Raw genomic sequence first — 16,781 nt, forward strand, 5'->3', positions numbered from 1 at the left:
TGCGCCTTAGCCTAGAGACAAGTGTGCCGGCCGCTGGAGACCACTGGCCTGACCACTCCAGGTGCTGCTGCTTTTCTGCCCACCAGATCTCAGTGTTGTTATGACCAAGGCATGTATTTGGCAGGAGGAAAAAGAATACTTTTTTTTTTTATCAGTTTGACATCAAATATTTGTAAGCCTGGTCGTGCTCTAGAAGCTTGGACTACAGCAGTGTGGTGCAGCGTCCTTTCCCACGGGGAGGCAGTAAACCAGGGCACAGAAAAGTATAGCTTTTGAAAAATGCTGTGAGCTGAACGAAACAGAGTAGTGCATGAGGGGGTGGCTAGGAAAGGTGAAGTGTGGCTGAGACCTGAGTGGCAAGGGGTCAGCGACTGGCGATCTGAGGGGAGAGCGCTCCGGCAGAGGGAACAGCACGTGCGGGAGCCCTGAGGCGCCACTGCTGGCGTGTCTGAGAGGCAGAGGCGTGGCCAGAGGTCCTGGAGCCTGGGCAGGAGGCATCCAAGCTCCTAGAGTTAGCGATGCCTCGGTTTACAGCCCCGGCTCTCCCTTCGTGGCTGTTTATCACCAACTGGAGACTGGTGATGTCGCGCTCATAGGAAAGCTGCTAAATAAGATGCTGAGGGCTGATATCAGCAGTAACGTCCGTCACTGATAATTTATACATAATTAGTCTGTCGGGCACAGAACTTATGTCCAGGAGAAACTAGCAGAGTGAATGTTCAACTAAGGCTGTGTTCGTGTGTTTAATAGTTTACTAATGGGTTATCTTTTAAAACTGTTGCTAATTATTTACAAACATGCATATTTACATTGATTTCTCACAAAAGGTTAAAAAGCTGAAGAGGGAACTCTCGCAGATGAAGCAGGAGCTGCTCTATAAAGAACAAGGCTTCGAGACCCTGCAGCAGTGAGTATAACGCCCCGAAGCTGGCCTCGGGGTAACTCCCAGCCCCCTAACTCGTGCAAAGGAAACGCAAGTGCAGACCCCACACGACATTTCTCAGGAAAGCACACAGGCCAGAGCTCAGAGCTCTGCACCGAGAAACAAAATCAACCAACAACCTAGACACTCGGGGAAATCTATGTCCTTTGAAAAGGGCTAAAGTTTTTATTGCTCACTGGAGACCCAAGGGAACCAGTGAAAAACTCGCTCATCTCCTGGTGCCTGCCGGCTGCTCCAGGGCTGAGGTGTGGAGCTGAGAGACGAGCAGGGCCATGCCCCCCACATTCTCCTCCAGGCTGCCCTGCGCGCATCCCCGGGGCTCCGGCTGGGCTGGAGGTGCCTCTGCCCCCCTCACCCGGGCGTGGCCTGGAGTCTCCCGGGGCTGAGCTCAGGGAGCAGGGACTGTCGGCACAGGAGGTGAGGAGTCCCCACTTCCCAGCGCCCTCGTCCTTCCCAGGCCCTTCGCGGGTTGAAGGATGAGACGAGACTCAGGGTGTGGGAACCGGAAATCTATGCCCATTCCAAGTCCCGGAAGCCACTGTTCCCCCTGCTGCCGAGGCCCGCCTAGCTAGACCCTGACAGGCCCCCAAGACCTCCCAGCTCTCCCAGCCTCTACCCAGAGGGCCTCCCGGCCCCCACCCACAGGGCCTCCGGACCCCCACCCACAGGGCCTCCCGGCCCCCACCCACAGGGCCTCTGGACCCCCACCCACAGGGCCTCCCGGTCCCCACCCACAGGGCCTCTGGACCCCCACCCACAGGGCCTCCCGGTCCCCACCCACAGGGCCTCCGGACCCCCACCCACAGGGCCTCCCGGCCCCCACCCACAGGGCCTCCCGGCCCCCACCCACAGGGCCTCCCGGTCCCCACCCACGGGGCCCCCCATGCCAGGAGGAAGCACGGCTCACAGCCCATGAGCACAGAGAGGCTGGAGGGCCTCGTCCCCCCAAGGCGTGCAGCTGCCTGGACTTCCCTCTGTGATGCGAGGCTCGGGCACCAGCTGTGGGCAGTGTTGCAGGGCTTTCCTCCATCACACAGGGTCCCCTTCCTCCCCGTGTCTCCCTCAGGGCAGGCCCAGCTAGCAAGGCACCCGCCTTCTAAAGATCCCGTGTCGTGGCCGGGCAGACACACTCTGATGGTTCATGTGTTGGATGATGAATTGTATCTTGGATGCCCAGTCATGTGACTTGACTTTCAGACACTGGTTTGGTGGCTCATCTTCTTTTCTGTCCACTCACCTCCTGGAATCCCGGCCATGATGTTCTTTCAGACATGCCCACCCTCGTGGTTCTCAGATATGAGCACATGTTAGAGTCATGGGGTGCGGGGACTAAAATATCCTGTGTCTGGTCTGACCCCAGGTGTATTTTAGGAGCCCCAGGTGGGTTAAATGTAGCTGTTCTAAGAGAGCCCCCTGAAATGTGGGCAGATCCAGGGGACACAAATGTGCTGTTTAGTAGTAGCGTCGCCGCATAAAGGGGGCTTTGTGGCAGGAGTGGGGAGAGACAGATGCGGGAGAGCACCCCCCGATGTTGAACCACACGGTAAACATTTCTCAGGCACGTGAAAGTGTAACCCGCGTCACCACCGGGGGTGAAGGTTAGCCAAACTCGCTGTCTTCGTTATATTGATGAAACAAAGCCGTATTGTCTCCGTTTTTATAGGAATCTGAGGCATGTTTAAGAATCTGTCAATAACATTCCACAAGAAAACAATAGCCGTTTGTTGTAAAAACGCAGGCATTCTCCTGCAGTGATGCTGGTCCCGCCAGCCAGATGACGAGGACACGGTATCTAACATCAGCAGCCTCCCTTGTCCGTCTCCCCCGGCGACAAAGTACAGCTGTTCCCATTCCAGCCACAGCCCCCTGCTACCAGGACGTTGGATAGTAATGATGGAGCCCAGAGACCATACCCTTCAAGAAGCCACGTTCCTGGTGCTATAAAGGGACTTGTACTTGGATTAGGACAGAAAGTATGTTTCAGGAAAAGATTTAAATTTCCCATTGCAGGCTTTTGCAACTTTTCACTTATTCACAATAGAACGGAACATTTTTGTTGAATCTGGAGTTACCATGTAACTTAAACCCGGGCTTTCATTTACTGGGTTCAATAGTTTATGCCGGATGAGTGAATGGGGTTTTATCCTCTAAGTTCTTCATGTCGTTCACTCTGTGGCCCCAGATTTGACCTTGGCCTAAGCGATAGTGCAGCGGGAGTGTAGATGGAGACCAGGAGGAGCATATTGCGCTGCCCCTCCGTGTTCACGCGATCGGAGGGGAGATGGTGAGGCCCCAGCCAGCACAGGTCCCGAGGAAGCCTGGCTCCGGGACACTTACTTCCCGGGAAGGCATGCAGATGGCCATTTCTTCTCTTCCAGAAAAGACTAAGACACAGATAAACATTAATTACAGGGACACACAAACCTAAAGGTTTAAAAAAATATATAGGGAAAAATATAAAATGGTTTTTCTCAAATTAAGAACAAAAAACAGTATTTTGTTTTAAAAATCAGCAAATAATGCTAATTTATTATATTGTCAGTTAGGGTCAAAAGAGATGAAAGATGAAAAGGGGAGGAGGAAGGGAAGAGACGTGGAGGTAACTGCCCCCCACATTCTGCTCTGGGGGTGGGGGGGGCACAGTGAGAGCAGAGAGGCTCCAGGGGCAGGAGTGGGGGAGACGGGCCCAGGGGGACGGGGCTGGGCTGCGTGTGCCTTTCAGATTCAACATTCTTTTGAGCTGCCGATAGCCAGGAAATGTTCATCCATTTATAAAGCTCGTGAAATTTAAATTTGCAGTCTTGAGGTTGTTCTGCTTTTATTTTTTAAAGGTAAAGTTTATTCCTGAAAACAACTTACCTGCTTTGTTATTTTATTTTTATTGATTTTTTTTTTTTTAGAGATAGAGGAGGGGGTGAGATAGAGAGAAACATCAGTGATGAGAGAGAATCATTGATTGGCTGCCTCCTGCATGCCCCATACCGGGGATGGAGCCGGCAACCCGGGCCTATGCCCTGACCAGGAATTGAACTAGTGGCTTCTTGATTCCTGGGTCGATGCTCAACTGCTGAGCTACACTGGCCAGGTTGCTCTTTTATTTTCAAATGTCAAAGTTGATTTCTGAATTAGAGATTTGTTTTACGGTTGAATTCTGAAGGTTTTACCCAAATAGGAAGACATTACTTGGGCTTTAGAAATTTACTTTGACACGGTTTGAGATAACTATTACTAGCCATTTCATAAAATCAAGCAGAATTTTTAAAAAATCAAAATAAGAATTTTGCCTCCACTAAGTTTAATTCTTCAGGGACCCATCGACTGCACTGATCAAGCCCTCCCCACGTAAACGGAACTAACCAATATCCTAAGTGCTCCCGGTGTTTTTATCAGACACTCTCAGTGTCACAGGCCTAGGAGCCCAAGGCTGAGGCTGTCACTGTGAGGAGACCCTGAGCAGCTGCGAGTCCAGGCCCCTTCGGGGCTAAGTCTGCATCGCCTCTGGCCTCGGAGGAGGTGACAGGGTTCTCCAGGGCCCCTCTCACCCCAACACTGTGCGTGCTTCATCCAGTGGTTTCGTTCGCTGCACTTCTTCTTCAAATGGCCTTAGGGTGAAACTGATTTTATTTTCTTATGTTCCTTAGGACTTTAATTGTTTGTTTAGCAGCAGAAAACATTTACTAAACTCGCACTTGGGGAAGTATGTTGTCTGTACAAAGTTTACTTGTTTGAAGAAACTGTGGAAGAGTGAATCCGATGGCATTGGTTTTGTTTTCTCAGATGATACCTGTCACATTGAAATAACTATAGATTATTAAATGTTAAGAGCCCAGTGAGCGGAGAGCCAGTGTTCTGTGATGTGCTGGGTAGCTCTTCCCTGTGGGAAAGACTGCGGAGAAGGAGGCTGTGGGCTGTGTCCAGCATGGACCCTGGGCCGGTGGTGGGAAAGCCAGGAGTGGGAGAGTGAAGATGCTGACCATCGCGTAAGGAGGACTGGGTCGTCCGGTTGGGCCCTTCAAACACAGACAGTTAGGGTCCATGACGTCCTCCGACATGGGCGGCCAGGTGAACTGTAAGGGCATTCGGGAAGAGACCCACAGGGTAGTACATCAGCCACTGAAGACTATTCAGTGGGGTTGACAAGGTAGCTTGCCTGCCCTTCTGCCTTATTCCTGGACTTGAACTCATTCAGCTAGGCAAGCGATTTACCCCACTCATAACCCTGACAAACGTACAGTAAATACACCTCGTATATTTAAAAGGGAGGAGAGACTAACCACACGATCCAGATGTCACAGGGCGCCCACCGGTGTGAGCAACAAGCACTGCCGTGTAGGAAGGCCTGCCGGCTGCCGGCTGTGGCCCGGGCTGGGGTAGCAGACCTGCTGCGGGTAAACTTGGCCGCAGCGCCGTGTAGGAAGGCCTGCCGGCTGCCGGCTGCGGCCCGGGCTGGGGTTGCAGACCTGCTGCGGGTAAACTCGGCCGCAGCGCCGTGTAGGAAGGCCTGCCGGCTGCCGGCTGCGGCCTGGGCTGGGGTTGCAGACCTGCTGCAGTAAACTCGGCCGCAGTGCTGAGCCCCGGAGTCCCTGTGCTTGTTCCTCTGCAGGTCATTTCCCAGGGCCCTGGCCCTTTCTCAGAGCCAATCAGGGTGCCCTGTGATGAGGTTTGAGTTCTGCTGGCAGTGGGGTCACCCAACAGACCAAAAGCAAAGAGGCATGAAAGTGATGGGAAAGGGCCTGGGGGAGGGGGGAGGCGGGAGGCCGGAGGCGGGAGGCGGGCGGTGAGAGGAGTCCCGGCTGGAAGTGCCTGGAAGAGACAGGAGTGCTCCTCTCTGAAGGAAGGTCTGACCTGTGAGAGTCAAGGGCTGAAGCAGTCAGCCAACTAACCCAGCCCAGACCAGCCCTCCTGCCTGTTGAACTTGTACTCGGTCATTCTTTAACTTTTTTTCCTTCTCTTTTTTTTTTTTTCCTTTTAACAGAATTGATAAAAAAATGTCTGGAGGCCAGAGTGGCTATGAGCTTAGCGAGGCCAAAGCCATTCTCACGGAACTGAAATCCATCAGAAAGGCCATCAGCTCAGGAGAGAAGGAGAAGCAGGATCTGATGCAGGTATGTTATGGAGCACTTGGCCAAGTCCAACCACTACTTCCGGGCCCAGAGACTCCCCTGGAGGCAGATTTCTCCATCCGAGTCGGGGGGCCTCCATCACCCTTCCCTCCGTGCGAACCGGGCCCGGAGCAGATGGTTCCCGCGCTGCCTGGGAGGGAAACGCTGCCCCCGAGGCCCTGACCTGTGGGTCAGTGGGTGGTGGGTCCTGGAGCCACGTGAGGAGATTAGCATCCGTGTGCGCACTGCGGCTCACGAAAACTTCAGGTGGGATCCTGACCAGCAGGGTTACCTAAGCCCCTGATCCTCGGCCTGGGACACGTGAAGGGCATGGCACCTGCCATCAGGAGGTAGAAGACCTGCCTTGCAGGGCGGGATCTATGTGAGGATCTTAGAAAAGCTCCTCCGCCCAGGTGGTCGTCCGAGTGGCGTGGGGATTGCTGGCCCTGCAGAGGGTGGCTGGGTGGTCACCTAGGGGGTCTGCAGGCGGCAGGAGAGCCCCTCGCTACCCCTGGAACCTCAACATACAGGTCTCAGCTCCCAGGGACCCAGCCCTGTGTGTGGAAACCCAAAAAACCCACCCCCATGCAGTGATCAGCAGTCTGCATTCCGAGTGTCTCCACTTAGCAGACAGCCGAGGGATCTCTGCCTCCTCCCCTTCCTCCATCCATGACTATCCCAGCGCTGAGGATTCACTGTATTCCAGATATTTGGCGTCTTCCCCAGCCCAGTGAGGCTTTCGACTGTGTCTTTGGGAAAATGTTAGAGCCAGTGGTGATGTTTGCTTTCCTAATAGAACCTCTAAACTTAAATATGATATTCAGCTACTTCATGCCAGTTTTCAAAATGCTACCTGGAAATAGGTAAATATTCTTGAACCCATATAATTTCGCATTTTGGCAATTTTGAAATAATTTGAGAGATCAAATAGGGAAGATAACAGTAATGATAACAAATACTTAAAGTATTGGCTCTGTGCCAGGCAATCGCTGTGCCCCTTGCATAGAAATAATTTATTTAATTATCACAACAACCTAAAGATGGGCCCTTTTATTATCCCAATTTACAGACAAGGAAATCACGGCACAGAACAGTTAAGTAACTCACTCACAGTCACACAGCTGGTAAGTGACAGGACTCCAATTCACACCCAGGGGTCTTACCATCATCATAACACATACAGGACTTCATTTGGATGTATTTTGCTTTGGTTTCACAGTGGCCCTGCTGATTAAATCAATAATTTCTGAAATGCACATAATATAGGTCACTTGAACAAAGTTAATGGAACTTGAACAAATTTGTAATAGTCAGCAATGTTAGGTCATCTTTGATTCTTCCTATAAACTTTGGGTTTATACACAAGCCAGATTAAATGGAGAGAAAAGATTCCGTTTTAATTTCTCCAGCCTATAAAATAATTAATCAGTAAATACAGAAACCAACAGTAGAGCTGAAGTGGCATTCGTGTCTTTGACTTTCAAACCGCTTTGGCCACAACACACAGTAAAAAATATATTTAATGTCAAAACCCACGCACACACAGATACCTTTCCTGTGGGTACACACAGAACAGACTTCACAGAAACAGGCCTGCTCTTCGTGCCAGTAATGCACTCAGACTTCCTTTCCTAGGCCCTTCTGTTTCTTAAAAAGCTAGTCAGGACCTACATTGACCGAGTGCATTGTCGTCACAGGCAGGTTTGGAAAATGCGTCTTTTCGCTGCACAGATGGAAAAGTTGGAAAGACTTGCCAGCGTCACTAAGCAATTTCTGGGTTCTTTTCTGTGACATAGCATTTGATGTGACCATTTAAGGCTTGTCCCTCTCGTGCACACATTTTGTATAAATATCCCTTTGAAAGAAGATAAAGTTAGGTAAAAAAAATATGTATCAGATACCTGATGGTTCTAATTTCTTATTAAGAGAATTTTAAATATCGGGGTCAAGTGTTGGTTCTTCATAAAGTTGTTAAGTTTCTCACCGTTTTTACTAGTGTTTTGTGAGTTTGTTTTGCGTTGGTGACAGTTTAGCTACAGTTTTTCCTTTCTCAGCCTTCCGCTTGCTCACACCTCCCGCTAAGGCCGCCCAGTCTGTTACCCCCGGTGCTGGCAGAGGCGCGTGCACTTGACTTTCACTCTCCCAGCCAAGCGTGTCGCCTTCGCAGCGCCGCGCAGTCGGCACAGACGGGCTCAGATCGACTGTGTGTCTCGACCTCTGGGCCTCAGTTTCCCAATCTGACATTACGGGAGCCACATAATCCCTCGGGTCCGGTCCAGGTGTGGAATGGTGCCCTGCGAGACGCCGGCTAAGTATATTTCCTTGCTGTGTCTCAAATGAGACTGCATTATAGGATTCCATGCTTCCCTAATTTCGACTGTGTGAAGTGAGTGGTTCTTATTAAAATAGAGGCTTCTTTAGAATGAAATTCCAAAAATAAGAAATATCTGAATTAAATATAAAGATACCATTATTCGCAGGGTGAAGAACTCCCAGGCTGTCTTGGGAAAGTTAAGATAACTCATTTCATATGCTCTCACGTACTTCCAGAGTCACATGTGTATGTGCAAAATTATATTCTGCTCTTATTTTTTCAATAATTTAAAGTGCTAGGTACCCGCTAAAATAAAGTCATTGTTTCTTCCATGAAGATTCGTTCTCTGCATTTACTTCTGCCCGGTGGGGCGTGTGCCCTAACGTGTTAAGCTTATGGAGTCCCGTGTGTTTCCCGAACAGAGTCTGGCTAAGCTGCAGGAGCGGTTTCATCTGGGCCAGAGCATCGGCAGGTCGGAGCCAGACCTGAGGGCCAGTCCCGCGACCTCTCACCTCTCCCTCTCCAGACAGACCCTGGACGCCGGGTCCCAGACCAGCATTTCCGGGGAGGTGAGCCACGCCCGCAGGGTGTGCTGTCCGTTCGGGTGCCATCAGCAGGTCTGCAGTGAGTCCCCGGTGACTTGCGTGTTCTCTTAGGTGCCTTTGAATTATGTGCTGTGACAGTAAAACAGTTAGAGGTCAACAGAGGGCCTGCCTGTTTGAGAAATTAATTTCTGAAGTTATTTACTTCACATTGTATGCAGCTGGAAGCTAAATGATGGAAAATTTGGCTCCTGTGCTAAATGAGGAAATTAGCTCCAGTCCATAAATTTTATTGACGTGTGCACCTTCATAAACTCCTGGGCACCAGAAACATTTACCTGATCTTTTTAACCTTAAGTTTAATGTGTGGAGAAGATGCTGTGAAAGTCTTTGAAAGACAGACAAGTTTGCATTAAAAAGGCGACGTTTTGCCCTTACGGAGACTATAGAGTAGTGCCTTCCCCAGACTCTCCCACCGGTGTCTCAAGGTCAGCACCTGTGTCTCAAGGTCAGCACGGCTCCTTAGCTGTCCAAGGACTCAGACTTCCCAGAAACAGAAGCAGTTACCTTCCTTCCTGGGCAGATTCATGGACTTTTTCCCTTTTGTTTTTCACTAGATCGGAGTGAGAAGCAGATCCAATTTAGCTGAAAAGGTCAGGCTGAGTCTACAATATGAAGAAGCCAAAAGAAGGTGAGCCTGGGCAGGGTGCAGCCGGCGGCCGGGGCTCCACCAGCGAGGCCTCCTCCACCAGCGCGGCTCCCGGCTCTCCTCCGCGCCTGCAGTGCCATCTGCTGGGCGCTCCCACACACTCTCGCTCAGGCTCCCGGGTGTCTTAGAAGTCAGGGCTCAGAGCCCCTCTCTGCTCTGTTTCTCCTTTCCCCTCCCCGAGAAGCCAAGAACATGGAGGATTCATGAGAAGCGTGGGGACGAAATGCTCCCCCTCTTCTGAAGCGGGGCAGTCTGAGCTTGCACCCTACTCACAGTTAGAAGTGGCTCAGGTTCAGGACTGGGGAGTGGCGCGCGGGCCCCCGGTAGGCAGCGTCCAGCACGCTCCTCTGTTTGGGGGCTCCTGCTAATGTCCTCGAAGTCCGAGGTGACTGACTGCCCAGTGCCTAGTTCCTGGAGAAGGACGAGAGATCTTCCTGTCTCACCTCCCGAGCCCCCGTCACACCCTGGGCGGGCTTTTTCTCTCCGTGACTCTGGGAGGGGAAGCATAAGGGACTCCCCGTTCTTGCCTCGTAGGCAGACGCAGCTTGTTTCCGTGATACAGGGCACCTTGCATGTTTTGAGGGAGGGAGCCATACTAAACGCTTGATGTCGTGATTTTCCTTTTAAGATTTTAATAATGCTATTTAGGAAGATGCAGGGTGGGCTGCATCGTCACTCAGCACGGGACAGAGAAACCTGTCCATCGCTCTGCACAAGCCTGGAGCCTCACAGAGAGAACCTGCTGAGCGCCTGGTCCGTGGCTGGGAGCCCGAGGGGGGGGAGGCTGATGTGTGTGCACGGCTGTGGTGATGGTCATTTATAAGCATCACCAAAGTTCTGAGAGGCTTCTGGCTTAACAGCGTGATTACTTGATCCCCTAAAGCAGTGGTTCTCAACCTTCCTAATGCCGTGACCCTTTAATACAGTTCCTCATGTTGTGGTGACCCCCAACCATAAAATTATTTTCGTTGCTACTTCATAACTGTAATGTTGCTACTGTTATGAATCGTCATGTAAATACCTGATATGCAGGATGTATTTAGGCGACCCCTGTGAAAGGGTCGTTCGACCCCCAAAGGGGTCTCGACCCACAGGTTGAGAACCGCTGGCCTAAAGGCACTATTTGCCTCTGTGCAGCTCTGTTAGGAACGTGACTCGGTCCTTCAGTTTCCTGGAAGCACCCTCGACTTCACTCCACAAATTACTAACCACGGGAGCTCGAGCAAGTCACTTGGTCTCTCCCAACACTTTGCTGACTAATGCTAATGCCTGTGAATTTGTCTGGGGAGGTGGTCCGTTTCCCAAGGTCAGGAAGCGTTTTGTGGGCTTTATCGCCTGCCCCTCAGCGCCCAGGCAGAGGCTCGGACACTGGTTTCGTGGCCCTGGGCCGTGGAACCGGCTATGGGAGGGTTGCAGCCCTCAGGGAATTTAGCGTCCACCCGACCGAGCCCATCTGTTTCCTCCTCTTGGAGCTCTGCGTTCACGCTCACCTCTCATCTCTGTTCCAGCATGGCCAACCTGAAAATTGAGCTGTCGAAACTGGACAGTGAAGCCTGGCCCGGGGCGCTGGATGTTGAGAAGGAGAAGCTGATGCTGATTCACGAGAAAGAAGAACTTCTGAAGGAGCTCCAGTTCGTCACTCCGCAAAAACGCACCCGAGACGAGCTGGAGCGCCTGGAGGCCGACCGCCAGCGGCTGGAGGCGGAGCTGCTGTCCGTGCGGGGCGCCCCCAGCCGGGCGCTGGCCGAGAGGTGGGTGTCCCCGGGGCTGGGCCGGGCCGGGGAGGCCTGTGGGTGTGTCTCAGCCGTGCTGGTGCCCTGCCCCTGGTCTTGGTGCTCTCGGTGCACTGTGCCCAGTGGCTCTTCCTGTCCAGCCATCAAGCAAACACCAGTCCGCTGTCCCTCTGGGTCCCGCGTCCCACAGCTCCTCCGGTCTGTGAGGATCGGGAAGGTGCCGAGGCAGATGCTGAAAGCGAAGGACGCAGAGCGTCGCTCACTGCGGCTGGTAACCATACTGTAAACCAAGCCCCTGATGAGCGAGGTTACCTGGACTGTGGGAGCCACCCAGCCTTCCTCTTCTGGGTTCATTACTCACAAGGATGCAAAAGGAGTTACTTCTCATTTCACAAGGAAGGTCAGCTCGCTCCCTGGCCCTCTCCCCAGGTCACAGAATGTCCTCGTGGACTTTGTCCGTTGAGACCCTCCTCTGCAGGAGGTGACATGTAAAGCGGTTTTCTCATCTCTGCGGGAAGGTGTGAATTGATCATTTAATCTTAAAAATCCGGTTCTGCAGTCAGATCAGCAGGACTGTTAGGCAGGGGACCCCCGGGTGTCGGTGTGACAGGCGCACATCTGCACCTGATGACTGACCGCCGACACCTGTGCCAGCCATGGACCAGGGGGCACCTGAGCCACCACACACCCTCAGGCCAACAGGGCAGAGCAGTGTCCAGTCCAAGGTGACAGGAAAGAAACTCACATTCGTGTAATCCCAAGTGACGGGAAGTAACATCCCAGTACCCAGCCGGACCCAGTCCCTCTGCTTTTTGTACCTTCTCGGCTCCTTGCCTTCTAATTCCTTGTGCTCTGTAAGTGTGTAAGGTCATGTGTCTACGTAATACCAAAACATTTGAGTCGGCAGCATGGCTCAGTGGTTGTGTGTTGACCTATAAACCAAGAGATCACAGCTCGATTCCTGGTTGCAGGCTCGATCCCCAGTGTGGGGCGTGCAGGAGGCAGCTGATCTATGATTCTCTCTCATCATTGATGTCTCTCTCTCTCTCTCTCTCTCTCTCTCTCTTTCTGAAATCAATAAAAATAAAACAGTGTGGTGGGGAGGATGGAGGAAGGGAAAAATAAGTCTCTGGACATCCCAGGTTAGGTGGCATCGTGGGTGGACTTGCCTGCCCTGCGTCTAACCCCCTTGGGAGAACTGGCCTTTGTAAGTGAAAATGTTGGTCAAGATAACGCGCAGCTGCAGCCTCACACCTTAGGGAACAGGAGAGGGTGTGCCAAGGGGAAGCCTCTGCAGATGCCGTCCCTGTTCTGTCTTAAAGGACCGCAGCGCCTCACCGGTCCCTCTCCTTCCCCTCCTGCTCCTGCGCTGGCGTCTGGAGGAGCTGATGGAGCTCAGCCCCTCAGCCCAAGGCAGACTGAGCAGGGCGGGCCGGGAAGGGTCCACGCAGCAAAGACCGAAGGAACAAAAGGGGAGGGTCTGAGGCAGGAGGCAGTTGTTTCCCGAGTTACCTGGTGGTGGGTGTCTGCGTTTGGACACCTTTCATTTCTAGGATAAAAGTGACAATCATCAGTAACGATGAAGAATGGGCAGCCTTGTGTGGCCCGTGTGTAAAACGCCAGTGATGTTTTGAGTGGTGCGTAGCACTTGCTAAATGTTACGTATCTTGTAGTCCCTGTCCTGGCGGAAGACTGAGTCCTCAGCCTCTGCTCAGTCTGTGGGGCTGGGAGGGTGGGACACAGCCCTCACCTGTGTCCTGGGGGAGACAAAGGCAGGCCATTGGTTTGTTTGCTGTAATCAGCTTTCCGATCAGGGCTGGAGCTCAAAGATCACTGATGAAGAAGCATTAACTGTTTACTTTGTTCTAACTGCTCAGACATTGGCTTTTAAGCTTTGGTTCGCACATATATGATAATTGTCGGAATCTGAGTTTTCAGCCGCTCTGCTCTGTGACCTGTGCCGACTCCCTGACTCCGGACAGCAGTGGCTGAGCTCGCCCCCTGGTGGTGGCAAAGCATATCGGAAAGAGACCTGCTCAGTGAGGGACCCTCAGCAAAGAAATTGCTCCCAAATGAAAGAAGTGTGGGACTTCTCATATTCTTTCCATACAGTTACCAAGATGCCTGCTCTGTGCTTTTCCATAACTGACAAGGTCTTAACATTGCTCTCTACTTTCTCACAAATCTTGGAGGCTTTATCTCGTATCTTGCCCAGATGTGTTAATTATTTCTTCATATAGTCACGCACCACATGAGGACATTTTACTCAATGCTGGACCACATATACAACGGCGGTCTCAAAGTTATAATGGAGCTGAGAAATTCCTACACCTGGCGGCGCCATAGCCATCGTAGGGTTGTGGTACAGCACGGTACTCACGTGTTTGTGGTGACACGGGTGTAACCAGACCCACTGCGCTGCCAGTCATGTGGACGCAGAGCACACACAGTTACATACAGTACAGAGTAGCTGGTGATGACGATAAATGACTGTTGACTGCTGTGTGTACTTACCACACTATACGTTTGTATCATTATATCTGAATGTACTCTAGAAAGAGCACTTTTAAAAAGTTGCTGGCAGGCTCAGTAGGACTGTGCTCCCCATTTCACAGATGAGAAGGCTGAGGCCTGGCCTGAGTGGCTGTCCTAAGGATGCACAGCCAGCACAGCACACCCAAGCCCAGAGCCCGTGTTCCGGGTCCCCTGCTGCAGCTCGTGCACCGCTCTGAATGGTTCGTTTCCATGACGTCTAAGGACCCTTAGAAGACGCAGACGGCCCTCATGCAGGCTCCTAGCTGCATAGACCCCCATAGTAAACTGTTTTATGGTTACATTTGAGTGTACTCTAGAGAGAGTACTTTTTAAAAGCTTGCTGTTAAAAACCAACATTTTTTAGAGCACGTCAAAAAAGAGCACTTAGAAACAACAACCGGTGTGCCGTGTTACGTCACCGTAGCCTCTTGCATCTCGTGTTTGCGTTGTCTCTTGTGCTGGATTTGCGCTTGTGCTTTTGTGCAGTAGCCTGCTGTGCAGGCGTGTGGCCTCGGTGTGGGGCGGGCTCGCACCCGGGCTTGTATACCTGTGCGTGGCAGTGTTTGCACAGCAGTGAACGACAGTCCATCTCTCAGGACGTATGCGCACCAGTGGCACATGACTAATATTTTTGTCACTGATCCTGAGAAGAATTTTAAAGTGAGCAGGTGGGGTATGAGTGTCCTTTATTTTTTAATGAAAAGGGACTTACTGTTTCAGCAGGTGACCTGAAAATGTGCCGACCTGGAAAGTTCTGGGTGGTCCGAATCAGGAGGGGCCGGTAGCAGGGAGTGGGGACCCGCCCTGGTCTTGCCACCTCACACCTTAGGGAACAGGAGAGGGTGTGCCAAGGGGAAGCCCTTGCAGATGCCGTCCCTGTTCTGTCTTAAAGGACCGCAACGCCTCACCGGTCCCTCTCCTTCCCCTGGGGATGGAGCCCGCAACCCGGCATGTGCCCTGACCAGGAATCGAACCGTGACCTCCTGGTTCGTTGGTCAATGCTCAACCATTGAGCCACACAGCCAGACGGATTTTACATCTTAGCGTGAAACACACTAACGTCATGCTGTTGCCTCCTTAACACCCCAGAAAGAGCCTGCATTCGCTTGTGCACTATTTAGATTTATCCGTAATTAGAAAGGCTTCTGCTGCTCAGAAGACTCGGCTCTGAGGAGACGGGGGCTTTCTCCAGACCTTCCTTCCTTTCATCTGTTTTGTATTAATGTTTTTCCTTGTTGAGTTCTGATTTATGTTTAAGAGATTTAAAAAGTACGGCCTGTACTCCTTTTCAAAATCCACCTTTGAAAGCTGTGAATTAAGAATTTACCACCCTTTGAAGTCCTAAACAAAATGACAAGAATTACTTTTTTTATTTTAACATATAATGAAATTGTGTTGGTGACACATCAAAGGAAAAATACCTATAAATAAAATATGGGCATGTTTTCTTACTGCCTAAAACATACATAACGTTTCAAAGGAGCTGGAAATTAGGGAGATTTTCTTTTTCTTCCCAGGAGAGGAGTTAATGTTTATATCGCCACCTTGCAGGGCGTGAGGCTCTGAGCGGGCTGGTCTGAGTGCACCCCACACACACTCTCCCCACTTGGTTGCCTCCACAGCCTCACAGGCAGGCTCAGGGGCACTGTGCTCCCCATTGCACAGATGAGTAGGCTGAGGCCTGGACGAGTGGCTCTCCTGAGGACACACAGCCAGCACAGCACCAGCCTGGACACCGTGGTGTTCCGCGTCCCCTGCACCCCCTGAATGGCTCGTTTCCATGACATCTGAGGGCCCTGAGATGACGCAGCGGCCCTCGTGCAGGCTCCTAGCTGCCTAACCTGGGAGCTGAGTGTGTTTTCAAATGGCTTCTTCGCGTACACAGTTCCGGAACATCTGATTTTCACAAGCCCCCGACTCCAGTGCAGTGAAGCCACGTGCACGGAGCTCCGTGATGATCTGGTGCGGCGATGGCTGTCCGGCGGACGGAGGGAAGTCATAGCTGTGTCTCTCGCACAGACATTTGGACTAATTGGTTTCTTAGTCACTAAGGTTCCCATCGAATTAGGATTGGAATTTCTATCAGTAAACATTCCTTTGGCACAGTCTCTACCTATTCAGTACCTCGGTGACCTCTTATGAGTCTCGTCATTGCTGTTACATTGTTCTAGGACTGGGAGCCCAGCACGGGCCTGTGGGAGTCTGTGACCTCGGTTAGTGCCTTGTGTTCCTTCTCACTCTCTGTCTGTAATTCGAGAGCATGAGGTTTTTCGCCCGTTGAAGAAAATCGTAGAAAACCAAATTCACAGCATCCTCAGTTATGCTAATGAGGCGCTTCTGCCCACTTCGCTTCCTGCTGGGGCTGCTCCCTCGCCATCAAGTTCACAGGCGCGCCCCCCTTCATGGCGCTCAATGTTTGTATGATGATAACCTTTCCCTTCAGTCTCCGTGTTTCATCATCGTCATTTGAAAATATAAATTCATTTCTGTGGTTTTTTTCTAGATTGAAACTGGAAGAGCGAAGGAAGGAGCTGCTCCAGAAGCTCGAAGAAACGACCAAATTAACTACTTATCTGCACTCAGAGCTGAAAAGGCAAGTCTCTTGGTTCTCGGTTCTCGAGGGGACGTCTTTTCCTGACTGCATTCAGGAATGTTTTCGTTCTCCTTTGATTGCTTTTCTCCTTATGTTCAACTGTTTAAAAGAAAGGAACGTAAGTTATACTAGTACAATTCAAACTTGAATGACCAAACTTAAGGTTGCATAGATTTTTCTTTCATGAACCTCCAGGTGGCATTTGAAACACATTTGAAATATCTAGCGGGAAGCAGGTTTTTTTAGCTTCAGTACACACTTAGGGAAATGACATATCTTGTCCACGTCAGCCCTTCTTTTGAAAGGGGGG

At 51.4% G+C, this 16,781-nt stretch overlaps 1 protein-coding gene across 2 annotated transcripts in view; it reads left to right on the top strand.

Annotated features, from left to right (window-relative positions):
* The window catches only part of WWC2 (WW and C2 domain containing 2), a 127,541-nt gene that overhangs the window by 82,575 nt on the left and 28,185 nt on the right, over nt 1–16,781 (top strand). For both annotated transcript variants that reach the window (XM_070408143.1, XM_070408144.1), the window contains 6 exons: nt 828–907; nt 5,919–6,048; nt 8,782–8,928; nt 9,519–9,592; nt 11,119–11,361; nt 16,382–16,471. In XM_070408143.1, the coding sequence (XP_070264244.1) occupies nt 828–907; nt 5,919–6,048; nt 8,782–8,928; nt 9,519–9,592; nt 11,119–11,361; nt 16,382–16,471 (764 nt within the window). The remainder of the gene's footprint in view (nt 1–827; nt 908–5,918; nt 6,049–8,781; nt 8,929–9,518; nt 9,593–11,118; nt 11,362–16,381; nt 16,472–16,781) is intronic.

Source organism: Myotis yumanensis, unplaced genomic scaffold (assembly GCF_028538775.1).
Source record: "Myotis yumanensis isolate MYYU_CA2020_CCGP unplaced genomic scaffold, mMyoYum1.0.hap1 SCAF_3, whole genome shotgun sequence".
NCBI lineage: Eukaryota > Metazoa > Chordata > Mammalia > Chiroptera > Vespertilionidae > Myotis > Myotis yumanensis.